This window comes from Fistularia commersonii, chromosome 17 (assembly GCF_037954325.1).
Source record: "Fistularia commersonii isolate RoL2024-O1a breed Wild chromosome 17, RoL_Fcom_v1.0, whole genome shotgun sequence".
NCBI lineage: Eukaryota > Metazoa > Chordata > Actinopteri > Syngnathiformes > Fistulariidae > Fistularia > Fistularia commersonii.
Genome location: NC_141300.1, coordinates 15,056,740 through 15,081,735, shown reverse-complemented (window position 1 = coordinate 15,081,735; position 24,996 = coordinate 15,056,740). Strand labels below are relative to the sequence as shown.

The 24,996-nt window shown below is 41.2% G+C and overlaps 1 protein-coding gene across 1 annotated transcript in view; it reads left to right on the top strand.

Annotated features, from left to right (window-relative positions):
- Positions 1-1,657: 1,657 nt before the first annotated feature.
- The window catches only part of sema3d (sema domain, immunoglobulin domain (Ig), short basic domain, secreted, (semaphorin) 3D), a 33,611-nt gene continuing 10,272 nt past the window's right edge, over positions 1,658-24,996 (top strand). The window contains exons 1-14 of the mRNA XM_086162998.1: positions 1,658-1,825; positions 8,080-8,338; positions 13,549-13,709; positions 15,305-15,364; positions 15,510-15,629; positions 15,715-15,808; positions 16,555-16,683; positions 20,515-20,651; positions 22,446-22,560; positions 22,668-22,737; positions 22,841-22,985; positions 23,473-23,695; positions 24,045-24,133; positions 24,294-24,335. Of these exons, the coding sequence (XP_086019124.1) occupies positions 8,131-8,338; positions 13,549-13,709; positions 15,305-15,364; positions 15,510-15,629; positions 15,715-15,808; positions 16,555-16,683; positions 20,515-20,651; positions 22,446-22,560; positions 22,668-22,737; positions 22,841-22,985; positions 23,473-23,695; positions 24,045-24,133; positions 24,294-24,335 (1,593 nt within the window). The 5' untranslated portion in view covers positions 1,658-1,825; positions 8,080-8,130. The remainder of the gene's footprint in view (positions 1,826-8,079; positions 8,339-13,548; positions 13,710-15,304; positions 15,365-15,509; positions 15,630-15,714; positions 15,809-16,554; positions 16,684-20,514; positions 20,652-22,445; positions 22,561-22,667; positions 22,738-22,840; positions 22,986-23,472; positions 23,696-24,044; positions 24,134-24,293; positions 24,336-24,996) is intronic.

Genomic DNA, 24,996 nt, shown 5'->3' with positions numbered 1-24,996 from the left:
CTCCAGGGAGACAGACAGAAACTAAAGATATTATCAGTTGAGTAAACTTGGACGAATCACATCATATTCAAACATCATTTTCACCTGTGGAAAATGTTTTCGACTTGACCGATTATTATCATAGTCCATTTCCTTTGTCCCGGCCATCCAGGCTCCAGGTCACTCGTGGTCGATTTGCCCGTGATAATACTGTGGCGAGTCATGAATGTTGGTGTTTATGTTTATGCTTGTTTTCTGTGTGATTTTGGAGTTGCTGGATATTCAGTTTTTTTTTGTTTTTTTTTTTTACTTGGAATTGAGAGGGAACAGTTAGTTGTATTGCAGAGACTAGTGTGGCGTGGCTGTGGACAACAGCAGCTATTGCTCATAAAAAAACAAATGTTTTACCGTCAACCAGATGTTTTCCCTGACTGAAACGCGACAATATTATCAGCTGAGTAAACTTGGATGAACCACATCATATTCAAACATCATTTTGACTTACCCCCCCCCCCCCAAAAAAAAAAAAAAAAAAAAAAAAGTGAAGAAATGTATGTATGTATGTATAAGGTTTTAAGATGGCTATTTGGTAGAGTGGTGACTTCTGAATAACGACGACTGGTACTTTGGATCTTCGGTTATTGAATTGCAATTTTTGTAAGTTGCTTTGGATAAAAGCGTCTTCTGAATGACTGTAATACTATGTAATGTAATGGATAAAAGGATACTGCATAAAAGATTTTTGATTTGACTGATCAACATAATAGTACATTACAATACATTACATTACATTAAATGACATTACATTACATTACATTACAATTCAGTCACCAAAGATCCGAAGTACCAGTAGTTGGCCATCTCAGATCCATATACATACATACATTCATTTCATTTTTAATGTTTTTTTTTTATATTTCCTCTGTCATTCAGGTTCCAGGTCATTTGTGGTCGATTTGACCAATTTGATAAAACATTTCCCAGCCTTCATTTCAACATTACATTGCATTACATTGCATTTGGCAGACACTTCTTATCCAAAGCGACTTACAATAGAGGACATAGGGACTGCAAATACAATTGCAAATACACGATGCACAGGAACTATACAGAACAGTAAGCTTGGGTTAGTGAGTTTTTTTTTTTTTTTTTGACAGACATACACAAACGTACACACACACACACACACACACACACACACTGCATAGCAGTTTAAAATAAAGCATCCAGTATCACTGAAATTCAGAGTCCTTGTTGAAAAAAAAAAATGTTGTGAAACTTCTTACTATAGTATCATGTTATTCTTTGTGGGCACTATAAGAATACTTGAAACATTTGATGTTTGGACCCCTTTCCCCGACCACCCCAGGATTTCTGGCTCTTTGCCTCTGATTCAGTCTGTTTTTGGAAAAATGACCTCAGGACATTGGCGAGGAGGACCAACATCACTGAACATGTTCTTTTGCAGAATTAACCAGAACGATGGCAGGACTGATGAAGAAGAGGTTTCCTCCCCTTCTGCAGCAGCAACAACATCATGCTGTCTTTCTACTATCCCTTATGCACACGCACACGCAAGTGCACACGGGGAGTGCATAGAAAGTTCAAGTGCGCTCCAGTATGTGTGTGTATGTGTGTGTGCGTGTGGACACATTCAGGGGAGTGGCAATATATTGGCAAAGACTGTCCCGTTCATCCTCCAGCTTTTTTTTTCCGCTCAGTCGCTGCACAAGTGCCCGAGTGTCGGTGTGTATTTTCTCCCCGCCACTTTTGGGCGTTCAGGGAAACGAGACGCGACTTTCGTGGACATGCGTGGCGCATCGAAGAGACAAAGTTAAGAGCGCAGGTAAGAATTACATTGAAATTCAAACAGTGCATTTTAGATTTCAACGTGACATCGGGAATCTCCAAAGACTGCGTGGTAGATAGTTTCCATTTCCAATATACAAATATTATTACTCTACATGTGCTTGCCTCTTTAACTCAGTATGTCTTATGAAGTATTTTCAGAAAATGCCATATTATCCTCAAATTAGTCCTCAAAAACCATCTCCAAGGAGCCAAGACAAACTTTAAAAGGAGCTTTGACCTGTAAACAATGAGGACGCTGTTGGTTTTCAATACAGTAAAGTGAGATTAAAATAAGAGGTGCAAAAGGCTTAAGAGAGGAACAGATAGTTACATTAATTGGAAAAGTTCACAACAGGTTGAAGAGCGGTTGTGTTGGGATCTGAAAACACTAGTGGGTGACATTGTGCAATTAAATGTTATTTCATGTCCATCCCAATGGATAATAACACAGTTAGGTCATGGTGCGTTGTACATATATATATTTTACTAAGAATTCACTCCATGTGTGGCTGCATTTCTGGTTCTCATAGAGCAGAAGAAATGCATAAATCTCAGTGGTTTGGTTCTTTATTGAGCTTTCCTTCCAGTGGCGTGTATGTCTTAAAAATGCTCAAGAACCCACTCTCCACTTATGGCATTGTGATGTCTTTTTTTCCCCTTTTAAGAAAATAAAATAAAAAGAAAATCTCCCCACAAGGAACTCAATGCAGAGGGGTTGCGGTGAAAGAGACAAAACACTATAAAAGTATGGCAGGGAGAGGAGGTAATTGCAGCCTGGAACGTTCTTTTGGCTGCGTTTCAGGGTGTGTGATATACCGACTGATGTAAACAATTGATTGCTGTTTCAGGCTTTCAAAAGATTATTTAAGTTCATTAAACATGGTTCCATCATTAGATCACTAAGACGTGGATCCCTAATAAAGGCAGCTGTGTACACCAGTGCGCCGCGACTGCGGATGTATCAAGTGGTCTTCGGATTGAAGACACAGCCTCCACGTGAACCCCTGAGAGACTTGACGGCTGCTGGGAAGCATCAACACGCTTTCTAGATGAAGCCGTACCCAAATGTAGTTTACTGCGATAGAAATGTGATAATTGTGCGAAGTGATGATTAGTCATTATATTCCGACTGCACAAGTATTTAATAGGATCTGTTCACTTCATCGTTTGTTTTATCAGTCAGATCCGGCTCCCGTCATGCAAACTCATACCCTTCTTCAACTTCTTTTGCACAGTTCAACATAAACCTTAAATTCCAAGCATCGATACAGCATGTGTCTATGTTTTGATTAGCCCAGAGCGCTATCCCTGTTCGCTGCGACGTGAAGTTAATGCTGCAGCTTTTTTTTTTTTTTTTTTTCCCCTGGACAGTGTTGACAGCTTTAAACTGAAAGATTGCTTTCCCAAAACTCAACACTAGACTTTTGGGTAGACAGTGTTATTAAAACATGTAGCTGTTCCACACACAAGTTTGGCCTTATATGGCTATGCATCCAGAATCATTCGGTGCGGACGGAGAAATGCAGCAGATTCGCTGCAATGGTGATGCGATGTGTTTTAGAGAGGCTACAATAGTAAGGTGTCACGGCCTTTGGCTTTTTCCTCTCGCTTGACCAGAGCGTACCTTCACTGTGAAGGGACGGAAAGGTAACCTGTGGAAAAAAAAACAATGCAAATGCTTCTCATAGTTGCAGAGGATAGTCATGTTCTTAAGAGGAGTTGTTACAAAGCAACGCGGGTGTAGCATTGTTTCCTCAGGCTACCAGGAGAAAAGGGAGAGCACTTAGAACTGTCAGTTACCGTTTCCATGCTGTGTGTCGCTTCCATCTGCCAAACTCAGGATGGTGTTAGGTTACTCACATATGTTCATACATGCGGACGCTCATACAAATTCAGAGTTGCACGCCGGGGTCACGGCCTATTCAATTTGCGCAGAGATTTGTTGTTTTTTTGTTTTTTTTCTCCCTTTATCGACCAAGCTTTTTTGCATGTTTATACGGCGTTGTCTCAGTTACATAGCAGGTCCTGTAATTTGAACAGACATTCCACTTTGTTTCCATTTAGAGTTTTTCCGCTTTCCATCTTCTCTTTTGAAAAGCGGTGAATCAAGTGTCAAATCCCGCCCCCGTGCCCCGGCCCTTCCGTTTAACCTTTCTGCGACGGCAGACCTGGGCTTGCTCAGTTGGATATTGTTAAGTCTGACATGTAGAAAAAGATTGGCAGATTAAACTGCAGCATTACACGCAAAGTTAGTCTTTAAAAACGGCACCACAGGACAATTATCTCGATTTGATGTATTGAATTACAATTTAAAGCAGTTGCCCGGAATTTCTCATTTCACACTTTTTTTTTTTTTTTAAATGAGAGTAGAAGCAGGGATATAATGTGGACGGACGGCACCTCGGGGTTGGAATGTTATCCATTTCCTTTAGTTCTTCCCACAGCTGGCTTGACTATTCACTTATTTTACCAGTAGATATTTTAATCCGTGTCATTGTCTTGTGTCGTCTGGGAGAGTGAAAGAGTTTACGTGAAAAACAGGGCTCCCTGAGAAATACTCTTTCGCAGTGAAGTTACTGTTTCACTTAGGACTCGACTGTGACCACGGTGGAAATGAGAGGAATTCTGTAATCATAGTATATGGATTAATAATGCACCGTTATTATTAGAAAGTAAACAACGGTTGGTGATTAAGGCTTTCCTATTGGCTGGGGATCTAATGGTTCCACTCTTGAGTCCACAGAGAGGTATTATGTATCCTTACCCAGTGCATATTTTTAAATATGAAGTCATTCATTATTCATGGAGAATTTGCTGCAGCATTTTGCAACTTCAAAGTTCATTTCTCTCCCAATCCCGATGTTTAGACGTCTATATCTTGTTGTTGTGGGTAATTCATGTTTGGAATGATACATAATTGGCCAAAAGAGACACACATGCTGTGCTGTTCGCTCCGATGGAACGGATATCTAATGACTTACAGCGTGTTACCTCGATGTTTAGTTTGGCAACTACACAAATCAAGTTGCCAAATACGTGTAAGTGACGTGTCTGTTAATGCTTTTGATCTCGATTCGTGGAAAACTGACATTACTGCAAGCATCGCGTGCTTCGTGGTTACTATTCTCTGTCAAGATCTGAATCTTGCGCACATTGACATCTTTATTTGTGTTTATTGACTTGTGGTGGTAACAGTGAAATAGGAGAAGTGTTTAGATAGACGTTAGATTTCATATTTAAATTTGACACAACCGCTTTTTTTTTTTTTTTCTTTTTCCTTTTTTGTCTTTAAAGGCCTGTATACAGAATAAATGTCCCTGCTGGTAAAATGTCTTTTTTAATTTATTAAAAAAATATGTTTTATTGTTTAAGTTGTAGCAAATATGAGAAATTCCAAACACTCGCTCTATACGCTTAATAGTTTGTATGAAGTGAAAACACAAATGGTGCGGTCTGGTGGCAGCACAGTATTTTTCCTTTGGAACTTGCACTTTCTCCGACTCACATGGGAATTACATGCTTAAACACGAGATTTGAAAAAAAAAAAAAAAAAAAAAAAAAGATGATTGAGTGTTGCCAAGAAAAACAATTAATGTCCTGAGAGCGAGAAACAATTACCTATGCTGTTATGCCTGGTCAATGGCTGTGGTCAGGGAATAAAGACAAATATCCCAGCTAATGCACTCTGTCCTGTGGAGATGGTGGGATTTGATAATAGCATTCTCTGCATGGCACCTGGGTGTTGCTGAATGGTTCATTAGGGGTGGTCTACATGAGAGTACGGCCCTGGTCTGACCACCTCTTCCACATCTGCTGTTCACTCGTGAGGCTTGTCAAATTCTACTTGGAATATTTCTCATAAATCTGGTTTGTTTGAATTATTAATTCATTTTTTTTTTTTTTTCCTTTGTGTGTTAATCGCGTTTTTTTTTTTTGTTTGTTTTTTGGGAGTTAATCGCGTTTTTTGTTTTTTTTTTGGGTGTGTGTTAATCATGTTTTTTTTTTTTTTTTTTTTTTTGATTTTTAATACACACCGGATGCAGCATCAACACTCTATTGGCTCTTTGCTCTAAATCCATCACCACCTCTGTCCGGTTTGTTTCCTATCACCCCCTGCACTGCGTGTCAGTCATGCTGCCAAAGACAACAGGGACTCCATGCTCAAGCTGCCAGGAAACAGAGATGTTAGTTTAACCCACATGGTGTAAGCTGTCTGTTTCCCTCTTTTCTCCACCTCTTTGTCGATTTTTTTTTTCTCATCATCATATTCTCCCTGCGGTATTGATCGTCGCTGTATCCTTTAGGTCTTTCCCGCCATGTTAAATTGAGTGCCAATCTCCCGTTATCATCTTTCTCGCCGCTCTTGCGCTTTTTGGGGGGGCCCGCTCTTCAAGCGAGGTGTTGCATAAGTCGCTGGTGCTGATAGACGCAGACATGGATGGAGTGAAGTCAGATCCATTAAATGAACTTTGCCTGCATGGGTGATATTGTGTCATTGCTCAAATGAATATGCCGATGAGCACAAGCAAAATTATCTCAGTTGCTTGCAACGCATGCCAAAACTCCACAGATTTAAAACCTCAGCGTCTGCTTCTCTCTCACACACACTTCGGCCATCCGCCGATTGCCCATCCATCACGCACGACTCGGTATCTAGGCTTCTAACCCTGGAGGTGTTAAGGTGCCTCCATTTATCATCTTACATGGAGCGCAGTGTGTTTATCAGGGTCTAATCCTCAACACTTTAAAGCTTCATGTTCTTCGAATTGGTGCCATTCTGACCTCAGCCTCTGTAATGAACTAAAGTTTCAAACACCAGTCGGCTAAACGGACGGGAGAAGTAGATGAGGTGAGAAAGGTTCTACTTTCACAGCTTTTATCCATTTGCCAACATGCCTTTGTAGGTTCTATCATGTAATGCAAATCTGTGTGTTTAGGTTTGAATGAATAATGCTGCTCGGAGTGTCAGCTTTTGATAGTGTGTGAGGGAGTTGCACCCCTCTTGCGTAAGATGAAGCCGAAATGGGGATCGTGCTCTCTTTTGTCTATCTTGCAGATTTTTCAAGTTTTATGCGACACTAACGGTTTCAGTATTTATTATAAGGGGAATTTGTTCGAGTAAATTTTCAGATTCGTCGTTTTCACATTCGGTCAATGATGACACTTTTGCTAATTGCAAAATGTGAGGTGCTTTTTTGAGTGAAGTGGGAGGAAAGTAATGATGAAGACGTAGCAGAAAGGTTGGAAACAATTTTTCTAGCAGATTTGCTTCGGCTGCGCTGAAATGCAAACTTACACAGTCATATTATGTCACTTAACTAATAACCAAAGCATGGACAGAGAGAGAAATTAAAGTCTCATTGGTACCGAAACTTACTATTACCGGGCTGAGCGCATATATAAGTGCATATAGAATGGAAAGGATACACTCTTATTTGTTTAATGATTGTTTTTGTTTTTAGTTTGTAAATGTTTTGCTTAATTCTACTGGATTTGGTGCAACTTGTGAGTAATCATGGAAGAGGAACGTGTCATGCCTCACAATCTTGAGTGCATCACCATGAACATTAATTAAAAAAACAACAAAAAAAAAACAGTTTTTTAAGTCAGATCATGTTGTCTCATGTCCATTAACTACACATCACTTAAACCTTCCTCGCTAATTAGTGGCAGAAAAGCCTTCCACTGTTCCCATGACTTCTCACATCCACATCTGACTTTCCTGTGAGTGTGAACTAATGACTGTGCTTCAGGCCTCTTTTATGCTCTAGACAGGACAAGGGCCATTTTTTACAGAAAATAATGGAGGCGCTGACACGGTCATCATCCAATGCTATAACGATTGGCAAGTATCATTCAGGTATGGAGAGAAATGACTTATAGTGTGAAAAGAAGATAGAGGAAGGAGAGAAACTGAAAGAGGCATCACTATCTGAAAAAAAAAAAAAAATGCTAGAATGTAAGTGTTTTGAAAAGCCTGACCTTTGTTTGGCGCAAACAGATTTAAAGGTGACACAAAAGGAAAGGCGGTAACAGGCAGCAGCTGATGTACGATGGGTGATTAGAAGGGACATGCCTGTAGGGCTCCATGGTGAAACAGCTGAATAGTCCCAACACAAACCTGTATACATATCCTGTGTGAAATTAGAAGAGGGTGCACTCACACTCTGACACACACACACACACACACACACACACACGTATGATTGCTCCTCCCCAGTCTCACTCTTTGTATTGGTCCCCCTCCAGGGTTGCAGAAAAAGGACAGAGTGAAAACGGACCGACACCAGTCCAGCCAACATGAAGAAAGTGAACAATGGTAACCGGGATCTTAATGCAGGTGGAGCTCCATACTGGAGGTCCGGCAGCAGAAACAGCAGAGAAGGAAAGAGAATTAAGGTCTATTTCCATACAGGAGTCCCATTAGTGGCACTCATGCTTTTGGCCATCCTCCCGTTTGGAGCAAGCATCAACAGAAGTGTCCCGAGGGTCAAACTCAGCCACAAAGGTAGGGGTTTTAATATTGATGACCTGTCAATCATTATTGTTTTTATAGCGCATTTGAAATGTAAAATTTTGGAGTTTAAGACAAAGCTTTGGTCTGGTAATGTTGTTTTATGTATGAATCTCGTGCTGAAATTCCAACAACAGACGTAATTTATGCTGATGTGCACAAAGAAGCTCTACATGAAGAAGTTTGTGCATGACTTTTTTCTTTTTTTTCCATTATGTTTTTTAATTTTTGGATTGACTTTTAATGGGATTTATTTCTGTAAGCTAAATAGGAGGCTTTGTTTAAATATGCATCATTGAATGAACACCTGTACCTGCAACCACTTGCCATCGAAGCCTTTTCCAAAATCTTACACCACGGCGAACGTGATCTTAGCTCTGTTGCTTTTTGTCTTCAGCCACTGTTGCCTTTCTTGGCTCAAAATTTTGAAACAAGCTCAATTTTATAAAACGCAATTGAAGATGTTTGCTTTTGATTGCAGTCAACCGTTGAGCAAGGTAGGGAGTTCCTACGGAAGAAAAAATATTTAAGAAGTAACAGATATTGTGTTTCTGCACCAGCGACCGCCTTTGGGACGTTGACCCTGATCTCTGATCGTGCCTGCACTTGAAACTCAAGACCTGTTTCAAATATTCCAGTGAAACTTTAGAGGGTCTGAAGTGTATCCCTATTGTTTGGAGACAGTATTGCTAACTTGCTACCTCAGCCATGACATGTGTTTTGACACGTAAGTATTTCTTACATTCTTTGATGCATATTGTGTACAGTGGGAATGCAGAGAGGTGACAGATAGTGATACGACAGCGAGCGTCTTCCATCAGGCGGAGACCCGCTGCTTTATGCTGGAAACATACCGTCATTGCTGCAAAGGCTGCACGCATGACTTAGAACCTCAAGACTGTCTTTTTTGATTGGCGTTAAAAATGTTCTTTGCGGATTTCCTTGCCACGCTGGGATATAGTTTCTTGCTTGCTTGATTTTATTTGTTTGCGTAATTTCATCTCGTCGACCTGACATCAGGTCAGCGATTGACAAGCAGGCAGAAAGCCTCTTCCCTATTCTGATGATGGTACAATAAATTTGTCATAACAGTATTATCACTATCTGGTTGAATATAATGTATCTTTTAGTTTCTTTTCTTTCCCTTTTTCCAGCCTGCAAATCTCTAAGGCGGCAACGACAATGTGCACTGTGTCCATATGTTTAGTTTGACATCATTCGAGTCTGTTTCCTTTGTGCCACTGGGGTGAAATGAAATTATTGCTCACCTTGAAACCCGTTCTACACTCAAGTGCAAATGTTACTTCAAAGTCTCCATCCTTCACGGTATGTTTCTGCTATAGAAACAACAAGTATGAACTCCAGTCTTGCTCCATAAAATTGAATCCCAAGTGAGATGTAAAAGTAAACTCACTCTGACTTAAAGCAAGAAGCTCTTCTCAGGTCAAGAGCTGCCAAAACCCTGTATGACTGCAAATGCTTTCATATTGATGTCCCCGGTGTCCAATATAAACATGTTAAAGTGGCCAAAAGGAATAACGGATTGCGAGGGACGGCATTTTTTTCAGAAGTTAGGTTGGTGTTTAGCTCCACAGTTCATTGTAGTTTCTTTTAAGGCGACGGGATTGTATTGTTTTTGCTTCGTTAAAATGAGCCGAGTGTATTTTGGAAAGGCATCACACGATCGGAACTAATCAGATATTTTACACCGAGACGGCAGAATGTTTCTTCTTTGAAAAGAATGCCCATTTCACCATGCGGTTCTTTCCTGTGAACAACGAGCAATGTTCACCTCTCTCTCAGCGAAGAGCGACCGAAGCACAGAAAGACACAAAAGCTGAATCTAAACCAGTGCAACAACCTTATCATCATCTCATTAGTGCAAAGTCTTCAAAAGAAACACCAACCCGGCAGTGATGCGTCTTCAAACGTCGCATCGTTCTTCTGTGAAAGCACAGCTTCAATGAGTGAAGGGGGAAAAAAATGATCAAAGTAAAATGTTCCCTGATTGAGCGAACATCACCCAATGAACTTTGCTCTGAAAGATACATATGTGGTTATTCCTGACGGTGTCGTCTTTATGTTCCAATTTCATTAAGATGCACAGCGTAGACCAGTGCGAGGGCCAACTGGGTAAAATTGCAATTTAAATTGTTGGTATGTTATTTCAACTCTAAAATCATGAATGATCACACAAATGTATAGACGTTATTTTGTATTGTCATCCATTGAAAAATTAAACAAAAGGAAAAAAAAAGGAGTTTCTAAAGTCAATATTGATTGAAAATATTAATTAAAATGTTCAAAGAAAATAGTTTGGCGGGCCGGATAAAAAAAGCAAAAGGGCCATATGCCTGCCAAACGTAAAAAAAAAAAAAAAAAATCTTTTGCCGTGATGTAAACAATGCGATCTACCCGGCTGCGGCTCAGTTGGTAGCGTGCACGCCCCTACGATCGCAAGGTTGGAGGTTTCATTCTTGGTACTTCCTCTCTGTGTCCACAGGCAAGACACTGAAACCTCAAAACCTTCTGACTGGTCTGCTAAGCTCCTTGCACGGCAGCCTTGAAACATCAAGCTGATGAAAGCGCTTTCTACGTCCACACCATTTTTCCATATTTTTGGATCCAAAAATGACGTAACAGCCTCCAAGGTCACCCCTCGTGTCTGACATGTGAAGCCTTTTTAAGTCTGATATGTGACAAAGCAGGGTTTCTCGATTCTCATCGAGTTCATATAATTATGTCAAATGATTGATGCGTTATAACCCTGAAAATCACCCTTGCAGCAGACAGAGCTTCTGGTACATATCCATCTTTGTCTGTGAATTCTACTCTCGGACTATGAACGCAAGAATGTAAAACGTTGTGTGTGGGTGAAGCTGGGGGCGCAGAGCACCTTTTTTCTGGACTGAATGATATGCTAACTCCTGCTGCCATAAAGTTTAGTCGTATTCTTGCTTTTGAAAATGTAGCTTTATACATAAAATAATTATCATTCCAGTACATGATCTCTCAATGCTCGACAACCGACTTTGGTCAAGTTTATTAACTGAGCCCTTGAGAGAGAAAAGTATCTTAAGTGTCAACTTCCTGCTTCTGATTTCAGACATGTGGTGTGGTGTAGTTACTGAGGGAAGGTAGCCAAAGATAAGTTTTATTAGGTAGTGCTTTTATTCTTTTTTTTTTTTCATTCCTGTTTGTTGGTCTAAAGGAAATGTTGAGGGTGAGAGTACAGTACACATGCTTTTAATTCACAATCTGTACTTACACAATAGAGGATAATGATTCCCTGAAAGCACCGATGTCGATTTTATTACAATGATCTCAGTCAGGGGCGGGCAAACTACGGCCCGCGGGCCACATCCGGCCCGTTGTTCTTCTTAATCCGGCCCGCTAAAGATCGGTACAGACTTCATACTTGATTTGAATAACTGGATCAATGAATGCGGGAGCTCAAACAGGAGATTATTTCATTTTTGGAGCAACTTGAGAACACTTGAGAATTTTCCTGAGCTGAATGACGGATTGGTTTTGTGATTTAGCCTTTACTGTGGATATACTGACACATGAATGAGCTGGATGTGAAGCTACAAGGGAAAAACCGGTTTGTGCATGAAATGCAAGCAAACGTCAGAGCCTTCAAAACCAAGCTGGTTTTAATTTCAAAGCAAATGTAAGATGAGTCTGATATGTACTGCTAACAAATGTTTTTTTTTTTTTTTTTTTTTTTTTAATATGTATCTTGTCTTGTGGTGACCCGGCCCGTCTGTCAAATTTTAAAAGTCAATGCAGCCCCTGAGCCAAAAAGTTTGCTCACCCCTGATCTAAGTGATATCTTATCCAAAACAAGAGGCCCTTGCAGAAGAGCTGATTGGCAGCCGGTTGTGGAACTGAGGTCTTTCCTCATCCGAGAAACTCCGGGGTCTCATGCTAAGCGGCATTAGATATGCAGTCTCTTTCAATGGGCTCACAGTCCGGTGTGTTTACAAAACAGATTAAAGTTAGCAACGGGCTAGCAGGCATAATCTCTGTGAGGTTTATTCTGCACTGAGCACGATTTGTGTGCCGGGGTGAAAGACGTGAACATGTGGGGTGCTGTGTGTGTGTGTGTGTGTGTGAGCTTGTGTATAGGTTGAGCTATTAAGCTGGATTTCGCAGTGTGGAGGGAACCTCCAAGTTCAAATATTGAAGGTCGGTAACCCCTCAAATCTTTCACACCGAGAGGGTAATCACAATGTCAATCCTTTCAGAGTGACTCCCAAAGGACTCCCCCGCGTTGAGCTAGTATTTATTCAAGGCTTGCTGCTTTACTGGTGCTCTGAACAGCGACTGATGATAGGAGAGATTTCCTCGGATCAAGGCGCCCAAGGACACGCCGCCGCATTGAGATGGTGGTCAATATTCAGCTCCCGGAAAACACAGCTCATGATGAACCTTGAAAGTTGGAAGGCCGACTGTCATTAACAGCTTGCGTGAGATGTAGTATTTTTTTGGAATTTTAATGTCGTATACGTCTATAAATTGGAATCAACGCAACGCAATTTCAACGTGGCGTCCAACGCTGAAAACATACCTCTTTACCAAGCACTAACCCACGAATTGCACTTAGCCTCCGACCTCCCCCCAGAAAAAGATGGCTTTTTGGTAGAGGGGTCACTTCGGACTTCCGACGACCGGTTCTTCGGATCTTCGGTGACTGAATTGCACTTTTTTTAAGTCGCTTTGGATAAAACCACTGCCAAATGTCTGTAATGTAATGGATCAGGCAAAAGGTACCACGCAAAAGTAGTTATGTGACAGTTTGAGCTAACGTTTATGCTTAAACTCGGTCATCATCATCGAGTGTATCCCCATCCGCCTTGAACAACTTGCCTCACTGATACGTCTTGGCGGTTGATTAAAAATCTGCGTACAACAATGAGAGATCCAGAAAGGTGCAATGTTGTTTTCGCAATCTGTGTTTCTACATGTATATATTTGGCTTCGTTTTACGAACCCACAGAGGATTAGAAATTTTCATTTCAAGCAGATACACCCCCAGTAGAGAAAATCCAGCGCTTGTTTAACAATTTTAGTATGGGTGAATGGCACAGAAAGATTACAAGCAGAGACAGTATAATCCTGCTGCGATAATAAGCTCGCACCAGTAAGTAAATAATTAATCTCTCCCTGTCTGTGTATCTGTCTTTCTCTCCCCAAACCAGAACTGCAACAAGCTGGCAGCGTATCCTTTTTTATGGGCCCCCCCGACGGCCTTCTCTCCCACTCACTGCTGCTGGACGAGGAGAGAGGTCGTCTTCTCTTGGGAGCCAGGGATCACATCTACCTGCTTGACCCTGACAATCTGGTCAGAGGTCCCAGAAAGGTACTCGGGCGTGGAAGCAAAATTAGCATATAGAATGAGGCGAAACATTCACGTACGTTGACAGGTTGTTTAGGAGCACGTCAAAGTGTTTACAGATGATTTAAGAGTCTCTGCGGCCTCTGGATGACGGATAGTGCTGGCGGGAGTTCAAGTTGCAAAAGATGTGCGGTGTCTTCGTGCACAGGAACGTTTAGAATTTGCATACATTTAAACGCTGGTTTCGCTTCAGACAATGTAAAACATCCACAGTTGAATCCAAGCAGCCCATCATTAAACCGTCTCCTAACCACACTTCAGGAATCTATAACGATGATTTGCGAGAAGGCGCAGTGAAACCGAGGTTTATTTTTCTCAATTATTTTTCTAAGCCACGTGACGTTTGAGGGTACGCCTTGCCTTTCTGTCAACAATGTTCTGAAACTGTTTATCTAGTGATGGGTGTGATAGCGGTGTTTGCCTGGACACCCGATCGGACATTTCCCCAATAACATTGCCCATGCTCACATACACAACAACACACCGATGCATTTGCTGGGGTGTCATATGTTAAAGTTTGTAGACGTGAGTGTGTGTTTATGCAGCTGAGGTTGACCTGCAAGTTGGACGACGGTGTGTTTATTTGATCTTTATCTGGATGTTTTAACTCCTAGACTTGCTTTCAAACTGTTGCCTTTCTGTTGCCCCGACGCCCTCCCGGCACCGATACTGATGCGTGGAAGATAGGCATTGACTCCTCATTCTTTTGGGGGATTTGAGTCCGGTTTTTGTCAGCGAATTTGATCCAGAGACACAAACTTGTTGTATTTTCAGTTAATGAAAGTCCCTGCAGACGCTAAAACACAGCTGCTAACAGGCAACGCAGGTGTTTTTCCCCTATTGGTAGTTGAAACGTCCTTAACATTTTTATTACAGTCTTCAATTTTGTGTCTTCATTTCTGATGCTTCACTCCCTAAACCAAGCACTGACTGCAACAATGACTGCACTCAGTCATCTCGTCATGTTATAACGGTACTATGTATGGATTCTACAGCAGCGTGCATGATTTGGTATCATGAGAGGGTTTAATATTAGCAAAGGTGTATGTGTTTGCATGCGTATTCAGGCTCTCTTGAACCATGAATAAGTTTGGCGATGGCTCTGCTTGGTGGGATTTAGGGGAGGTAACACGCTAAGCGCCTAAGCCTGTTATAACACATGTGTGAACTTGACGGGGTACATTGAAGGGAAACTGTATATTTTGCGTAACTTCTCAACAAGCAGCATCTGGAGGTGTTAATACCAAGTTGTTTATTAATCCCTGATCATTTTCTATGTATGGAAAGTACCCAAAATAAGAATATGACGCAGAAATACAAATGGGGGACGCTGATGGGAAAAGTATTTACATTTCATCGAATGATACGGTTGGTTTGAATTCCACCAGAGCTAAGAGGCCCTGGCTTAGTCCCCCCCCCCTTTTTTTTTGTTTTTAGCGTTACAGGCGCAACTCAAGGGACCCAGTGCAATCAGACATATATCAAGTATGAGTACTGAACAATAAAATCTCAAGAATCTGCTCTAAACTGTTTGAAATATTACATTTATGTGTTATTAGATTCACTGGCCCGCTCCCCGTGACCATGTAGACATGTGCAAACTGGCGGGCAAAAATAATGTAAGTGTTTCTGAATACACGTTTACTGACATTGCAACCCCATTATTATCTGTTGGCCGATATGTATTGTGATATATGCCGTTGTTTGTGGTTTAATCATTCCTGTTCATCCTGTCTTTTTTTTTTTTTTTTACTCTTTTCCCAGTTGGAATGTGCGAACTTTGTCCGGGTCCTCCACAACTATAATCAAACGCATGTCTATGCCTGCGGGACCGGAGCCTTCCATCCCAACTGTGCTTTCATAGAAATCACGGGTCATCGACAGGTACAGTAGTTAGCGGGAACAATTAAGGGGGGGAAAACGGTACGTGCCCAAAACGACACGATATTATCCCGTCTTTCTTTTTCAGGATGGTGTATTCCAGCTGCTGCCAAATACAGTTGAGTCTGGTAGATTGAAATGTCCTTTTGATTCAACACAGCCATTCACCTCTGTCCTCTCAGGTAAGATTGGCTAACACATTCTCCACTTGCAGACCTCTATCGTGCCCTTGGGGTGTTATTGCTGCACAGCCCTGTTTCCCTTCTGAGCAACTATGTTTTTGTTTCATGTGTCATACTAGGTCTTTAGCTGAATTTTGATCTATGTTTTGTTTCAAACTCATTGCTCAAACTTAATCCATCAAGAAAAAGATGCAAGAGGATATTTCTCAGACTGTTCTTTGGCTGCGAGTGTGTTTCATATGTTTGTTGCATAGTCTCAAAATGATATAAACCAGTCTGATGACAAGACCATTTTGGATAATATCCACCAAATAAACCTCAAAAAATCAAAACAATGGTTTGTGGGAGTTCAGTTCGACACCCACGATTGGACATAAAGCGTTCAAGATGTTTGCGTGAGAGGGCGTATCGATCACAAGTCATTTTTTGACTCACTGAGGGGTTTACGGCAGAAAGCAAAATAAACCCACAAATTTTGTCTTGTCCCTGAACATCAAATAAGAAGCATTTGAAGCAATATTCACTGTTATTGTTACTCACTCAGTGAAAAATGTGAGCTAAAAAAGTGGGACGGAAGGTTAATGAGATCCATCGAATCCACCAAATTGCCAAAAATGTCATGATCTTATAGGTAAACTTGGAACTTCTAATCGTATTGAAAGCATTGAGAGCACCAGAAGAAGTAAAACACACTCCTATTGCCTGATTTTTTTTTTTTTTAAATCCGGTCCATGAATCCGGTCCAGACCAGTACCTGTATGTCGGAACTGCTTCGGACTTCCTGGGCAAAGACACAACATTCACACGCTCCCTCGGCCCTCCGCCGGACCAGCACTACATCCGCACCGATGTCTCCGAAGACTACTGGATCAACGGTAACACAGATCCGTGTTAACATGCCGGGTGCATTCGAACTCCGTTATTGCTTTTCTCCGAACGTCCGACCACTTCAACGATACAAAGAGTCTCTCTGTGGCCGCGGGATGGTTATTGGCATTCCAGCGCTGAGGAAACAGCCCGTGTATTCATTTCGCCGAAACTTTTATATGAATGCCGTAGCAGAGCGGGGACCGCACCTCCTTGGGAATTTACAGTGGACCACAAAGTTCACAGTGTTAATCACACAACCACACACACAAACACACTCATGGGGATGTATAGTCATCTCTGCACAAGCAGTCCCCTCTCTGCGTGCATCTTCGGTCCCGAGTGTTTCATAGTGTTGTTTTTCAACAGTTTTCACCAGGATCTAAATCCTTACACATGGTGTCCACATTTCACAACTCCAGGGATGTTTGGAGTAATTACATATATTTCTCGCTCCCCTTCCTCACTGCGTGTTCAGGATGTGTTGATCGAGCACATGATTTCTGAGTGTTTCTCTAGGAAGATGGTTCCGCTCTCACCGGAGTAACAATGACCTTCTGTTGAGTGTGTTAGCAGTCATGCACTTTACTGCTCCAGTTAGGGAAAATCTCTTAGGCGGTCGACCCAGCGGTCGGATTTGACCCGATGTTGGTGGCGGGCCGCTGACGGCAACATGCTGTTCGTAACTTTCGGTCCACTTTTCCCCACCGCTCTTTTCCAGTGTTTGCATTTTATTCAACTAAAGACGACACTTTTCCATCTGAATTCAAGGAACTGTAAGAATTTGCCTCATTCTTCTTCTTCTTCTCCTTTTGGTTTTTCCCTTCAGGGGTCGCCATAGCGAATCAACCTTCTCCATCTGACCCTTTTTCCCTGTATCCTCCTCTCTCACACCAACTACCTTCATATCTTCTCTCACTACGTCCATAAATCTTCTCTTTGGTCTTCCTTTAGGCCTCCCACTTGGCAGCTCCAATTCCAGCATCCATTTACCAATAATTCACGATCCCTCTTCTGTGCATGACTGAACCATCTCAGTCTGGCGTCTCTGACCTTCTCTCCAAAACATCTAACATGTGCTGTTCCTCTGAAAGACTCATTCCTGATCCTATCCCTCCTGGTCACTCCCAAAGAGAACCTTAGCATCTTCATCTCTGCAACCTCCAGTTCTGCCTGCTGTCTTTTGGTCATTGTTACTTTTTCTAGTCCATACAGCATCTCTGGCTGATAGTCTTCTATCTCTTCGTACCCCTGACACTTTTCTCCACCCATTCCAACCTGCTTGGCTCCGTCTCTTCAGCTCTTTTCCACACTCTCCGTCGCTCTGGACTGTTGGCCCCCAAGTACCTGAAATCCTCCAACTTCTCGATCAAAGAAGTTGCCTAATATCAGGCTCAAAGTACCGACTTCCACTTGTAAATCAGCTACGAAACCCTTCCCTGTTCGCTGCGATGTTGACAAATTGGTCGGCAACAAGAATTCCTCTGAAGATTTCGGACAAATCTTGGCCGTCTCTCACAGACGATAGGAGTCACACTTGTGAACGTGGAACACCACGTTCGCTCTGGACCGAGGCCAAGCTATTCTGTCATTTCTAAGTTTAACTCTGCCAGAGCATCTGACATGTAAATAAAGATGGAAAAAAAAAAAAGCACAGCTGCTCTTATTAAATTGATTTGTCCAATGATGTCACTGTGAGAAAATCTTAATGTTCGTCTGGCAGAGCAGCAGCTGGGAAGGGTTCTGCCGTGTCTCCCTTTTCAGTGTTAAAGAATCCTGTTTCAGTTAGGATTTCGCCTTTGTTAAGTCGGTACAAAAATACATGAAATTGCGTATAGGAATTAAAAATACACGTCAGCACACCAGGTAACTAAGTCTATACAGGACTGTCTCAGAAAATTAGAATTTTTTGATAAAGTGTATATATATATATATATATATATATATATATATATATATATATACATATATGGTGTGTTTTAAGACAAAACAGTGGAATAAAAATAACACAGGAAAGGATGCTGTATGTACAGGACTGTCTCAGAAATTAGAATATTGTGATAAAGTTCTTTATCTTCTGTTATGCATTTAAAAAAACAAAAATTACTTTTTCATGATATTCTAATATTTTAAGATATGATTTTTGAGTTTTCTTAAGATGTAAGCCATAATCAGCAATATTAAAATAATTAAAGGCTTGCCATATTTCAGTTGATTTATAATGAATCCAGAACGTATGACATTTTTGTTTTTGTTATTGCATTACAGAAGATAAGACCTTTATCACAATATTCTAATTTTCTGAGACAGTCCTGTATATCCTAAGGTTATTTTATATGATGATATATTGCTCATGTTAGTCATGAAGCCAACGTGTCTAAAAGGTTACCGATGCAATGGAGTTCATCATTTCTTCCATCCAAACAAATCATCGTCAGAACTAAGGCTGTTTTGTACGATAATATTGTGAGAGATTTACGCAAAAAAAGGAAAGGAAGAAAGAAAATGTTACTGTTACCGCTTCTCTTGTTGCTAAAAAAAACACAGAACTACGGGACGGCAGTAATTACCTCACCGTGACAAATGAGAAAATACAAAATGCCTTTCATTTGTGTTAGTTAACAGAACTATCAAAATCTGGTCATATGTTTATTTTGTGTAGTCTCATTTACAAGAGTTATTAGAATATTATGTTATCCACATCTTAAGATTTTTGTCCGTATCGCTGGTTGTTTTTCCTTCTGTAACCCCTGGGTCGGGTTGGTGGGAGCTGTTTTCTCCCCATCAGTTCAAATGATTCAACCCTGTGAAGCAGCTGCATTAGCGAGATGGAGAGTGGAAAGCAGACATATGAAGGTTATCTCTGACAGCAGTCGACATTATTCTAATTCACAAAACATAGTGTTTCCTACTCGACCTAACATTGTACAGCCTTTCTTTCCTCACATATTTCTTTTCAGTTATTCATAATGCACGGTTTATTTTTGTTCTGTTTTTGCCCCGTTACCCCAAAGCTCTATTATGCAAGAATTCCCAAGCCTGGAATCATTAGACAATTTCTTTCTCTATTCTTTCTGTTCAGTTGTGAAATGGCTCAGGCAGGGGGTGTCCCTGCATGGGTCCAACACGGGAATCAATACCAAAAAAAAAAAAGAAAAAAAAAAAAAAGCCAAAACAACATTATATTGAACTGAATTGCATCATATTAGCAGATGCTGATGTTGCTCCACAGCCAGGATTCTTTCTGTCATAAATTGACTTTTGTCATCATACGATGTACTGTACTTTTTGATTGATGAAACATTTTATATCATTATATCTGGAATTGCAAAATTACCTGTGGTGAATTAGACATTTGTATAATAACGTCTGGAAGACATTCTCATTCTTACAACTTGTATATCAGAAATAGTAACGGAATCTACTCTACTTTGGCAGCGTTACCAAATAAAAGACACATTTCCTCCTCCAAGTTCTGTTAAAAGTTAAAAGGTCATCGATGAATTGGAAAATTAGATTAACAAGAATAAAGATTTTGAACGTGCACACTTTATGATACCTGCACAGCTTCAAACAGTTCATGGCGCCGGAATCTTAGGCATGTAAAGAATCGGATATTCACATGGGGAAAAATAAGACGGATGTGGACGGATCTTTTTTCGTGGAATATCTGCACGTAGCTGTCAGCATGCTTAAATATACAGTTTAAACCCGAGTGCTACAATTAAGGAATTATCTCTTGTAAATTTAAGCTTATAATAGATACAGCCACACCAATGGGGAATTATAGAGGAGTAAACCATACTGAATTGTACTCTCTTTTTTTTTTTTCATTTTAGAGGCCAGATTTATTTACGCTCATCCCATCCCAGACACCTACAACCCGGACGACGACAAGATATACTTTTTCTTCCGCGAGGTGTCGTGGGAAGGCAACGACAAGAGCATCCTGTCCAGAGTGGCTCGCATTTGCAAGGTGAGATCACACAGGCGTTGGCGCTGGGAGTTTGTGTGTGTGTGTGTGTGTGTGAGACGGGCCGTTGCTCAGGCAGAGGGGGTACAAGTTCAGAAATGACTAATGTGAAATGCTACGTTGTGTTTTTATTCTTCAGCTTGTAATTAAATGATAAATGAAAGTTAAATAGTAGCTGAGACATATAGGGCCTGGGAGAGAAATACAGTAGGAGTGCAAACCTCTTGCAGGAGGGTTGGAGGGAGTCATAACTGTTGCTGTCATCTGATTAGATAAGAATTTCTGTGAGACCACTGCAACTGCAGTTTTATGTCAACTAGAAGGAGGCTTTCCTCACATATTCCTCTTGTGTAGTCCACTGAAAGAATGACTCCATTCCGCTGCGTCGGGAAGTAAATCACGCTTTTAAATCCTTTGTGCTTCTCTGACAAGGCATTCAAAGAGAGACAGCTGGAAATGTTGATTCAGCTGAAAGATATTCTCACCATAATAATGTCATTATTTTCTTTCTCCCCAGGAACTGCATGTTGCCAGCAAATATACAACAAAGATGTATTTAGAATGAGCTTTTCGCTTTGAATGAGCAAGACGAATAGGGGATTATCATTTTTAAGACGTGATAAGCCTAAAGTCGCTGTTGGCAGGTGCTGTTATTCTCTACAGGAGCAATAATTAAATGTTTGCAAACTGTATCGCCGCGTGCACACTGCCACACTGTGCATTCTCCGATGAGGTAATTTAGGGTAATATTAGCTTTCTATCTGCCAAGCTATAAAATCACGCTACAAATCATCACGTCCCAGTGGCCATTGAATTCTGTTTGACAGGTTTTCAGTGCAATAGTCCCGATGATTACTGGTCATTGCAAGGCTGACTAAGGCCAAGGTGACACATATTCTTGTTTGGGGATGTTTTATGCCGTATAGCGCACTGCTAATAGTTTCATACAGGGCTCGCCCACGCAGTATTCTGAAGGTCTAGTGCCACGTTCTTAGAGAAAACCATTTAGTGTGTTTATGTTTTGAGAGTTAGCTCTTAAGCAGCCTGGAGGAAGATGCCTCATTTGGATTTCACTCCGCTTTTTTTTTCCCCGTCTCCACTGTCTGACTTGCTTTCTCCATTTTTCCTCTGCCATTCATTCTACCCAGGGTGCGTGAGAGCACGTGCACGTAAGAGAATTATCACAATTGTAAAACACATTCATCAAGCGCTTACTTTTATCCTTCGGCCTGTCGATCACAAGCGGGCGTCTATGCGCGCTGATCCACACGGCGCCGCCTAGTTAGTGCACCGTCCGAGATAAATGGGGATGGTTTCTATGCATCGCAAAGAGCTATAAGAGACGACTCATTCCACGGCTTCATGAAAGGGTGATACTTGAGCTCGCCATTCATAAGCCGAGATAAAGCTCGCTTTATGACTCAGCTGCCTCTTTCATTTTTGTACTGTCTCCCAGCACGCTGTCCTTGAATTCTCCCCCTTATTTAATGTCTTACCCCCTTCTCTCCCTCTTAATCTCTCTCCTTTTGTCTTCTCATTTACTCCGGCCATTAAACTAACAAGCACGTCTCCATGGTGCAGGTTAAATGCAAGTGGAATATCGTGCACCTGTTTATTTTCCTAATTAGCGCAGGAAATAGGAGCCCCTCCCGCCTCCCTGTGTGTGTTGTCTCTCGACGTCATGCACGACAAAGATTTAAGTTTAGTGTAAAGTGTGTCTCATTGATGTGGTCGCCCTTTTGGCCCGGTAGTGCAGCTGCCTGCGGTTTAGTGACGGCGTTTGCGGTTGTGTTTCAGAATGACGTGGGCGGGCTGAGGAGTTTGACCAACAAGTGGACCACTTTCCTCAAAGCCAGGCTTGTGTGCTCCATTCCCGGTCCAGACGGAGTGGACACACACTTTGACGAGCTTCGTAAGTGTTTCGATTCAATAAAGCACTACTGGCTCACTGACTTTGGATAAGATAAGAAAAAAAGAGGTTAAATACCTAAAAATTGCCTGATATTACCTTTTTTGCAGAGGATATTTTTATGCTTGAGACCAGAGATGCCAAAAATCCCATTATATATGCAGTTTTCACCACGTCCAGGTAGGGAATCACAACTCCTGTGTCACTCCCGACACACACACACACACACACACTTTTTTCCAATCATCTTAACTTTGATCTTTTGATTGCACTTTTTCTTCAGCTCTATTTTGCGTGGCTCAGCTGTGTGTGTGTACAGCATGGCAGACATAAGGGCCGCCTTCAATGGACCTTATGCACACAAAGAGGGTCCGGATCACCGATGGGTGGAATATGAAGGAAGAATACCATATCCTCGTCCTGGAACGGTGCGTGGTGCGCAACGCAAACGGCAGTGTTGAGTCACTCCTTGCCAAAAAAATCATTCTATTTTTCACAAATTCACTAAAACAATGAGTACGCTGATGGAATTGATAATGAAATTCTACAAAGGCTGTCACATATTTCCAAGGCTCGTCTTGATGTGTCGTCACTTTACACGTTAATAATTGTAGTTTTACACGTCAAGGGGCTCTAGGGATAAGCAGAGAAGTAATCAATGGACAAAATATAGATATAAATACATTAAAAAGGAAAGCCCAAAACATTGCACATTTCAGATATGCACAGATGGGTGCAATACTTTCTATGACCACTAGAGGGCACTATGCACCAAAATGAGGTCACAAAAAAGATCTTTGAACAGTTTCTTTTATTCCAAGGAAATTGAATAATCAAGAAGTGTGACTGTTCATGTGAGTAATATTAATATCAACAATAAAATATTAATATTAATAATATCGCCCTGTGCTCTAGTGTCCCAGCAAAACATATGATCCCAGGATCAAGACCACCAAAGATTTCCCAGACGAGGTTATCAGTTTCATTCGCTTTCACCCGCTGATGCATCGCTCCGTCTACCCGCTGACCGGGCGGCCCGTGTTCACACGTGTTCACGTGGACTACACCCTGACCCAGATCGTGGTGGACAGAGTTTCAGCAGAGGATGGACAGTACGAAGTCTTTTTCCTGGGAACAGGTCAGCATCCCCTCCGCCCATCTGTCCTCCAGAGGGCACTGTTTGTCTTCTCTCATATAATAGAATTAGCAGATGTCATTTTCAACCTAAATCCAATACTGTTTTTATAATTTTGAGCAATTTTTACTTTTTTTATTTTTTGTTATTGACATATTTCTTAAAGCGTCGTGATCATTCAACACAAAATGAGCATATGGAGATTAAAAAGTGGTCTGTTGTTGAACTTAAGACAAGAATCTACACATCTGTCCTGAAGGGCGTCACTGCTCGTCAGATGAAAATAATACTTGAACCTCACAGATGTGATTCATTTTTCACTGACTCTTCCCATTTATTTGTCGCACTGAAGATGCTGGAACAGTTTTGAAGGTGGTGAGCATCACGCAAGACAACTGGTCAACAGAGGAAGTGGTACTTGAAGAACTTCAAGTGTTCCAGGTTTGACTGACAAATCCTCAAACAGTGCAGACGATGATGGCGCCACAGTCAAAGATCAATTATAACCCCTTTTTTAGCGCTTTTTTTCAATATAACTGACTGGTAGAGTATTCAAGAAAAGTTTTCAAGATGGCAAATATTGTTTGTGCGTCTGTTTCAGGTTCCCACTCCCATTCTCAGTATGGAGTTATCTTCTAAACAGGTGTGATCTTCTCATCATTCGCTATCTTCTTTTTTTTTTTATTCCTCTTTGCAGTTTTTTCTGCCTCCTGCTGAAACTAAACCCACATTAGCTGGATTGTGGCGATACTTAGAAAAAGGATGAGGCTTCTTATATATATATACCAAATATATACTGAGACACATGACTTTGCTTAAAAGTGGATGTATGTGTATGAGGCTTCCAGAAAAGAGGGCCATTTCTATATGTCTTGTACAGACAGAAAAAAAAAAAAAGGTTTCCTCCTAAACCTTAATGATCCTGGGATTTTGATCCCGGATGTTATGACTTGCTCTGCTCATTTTGTCTCTTTCCTCTGCGGGCTTTCCAAACATCTGCCGCGCACTTTCGACACTTCTGCCTCATTATCTAAGAGTCGGGGTTGTCGGTACACATTTCAATTTGCATCACGGTTTACATTAATTCCCATCAGCATTTAACCTGCGTGCCGTGTGTGGATGTACGTAAACCGAAGGTGTGTGTGTTCGCGTGTGAATGCTTATCCTCTGTTTCTACAAGGTGAAAGATCTGTGTAGGAATCTAAAATACCCTCAGACGAGTTAGAGCAGATCCGAACTTTTTTAAAGCAAAAGGAAAATTCCTAATGCTGAGAAATTCTGAAGTTATTGTGTTTTGTTTCATG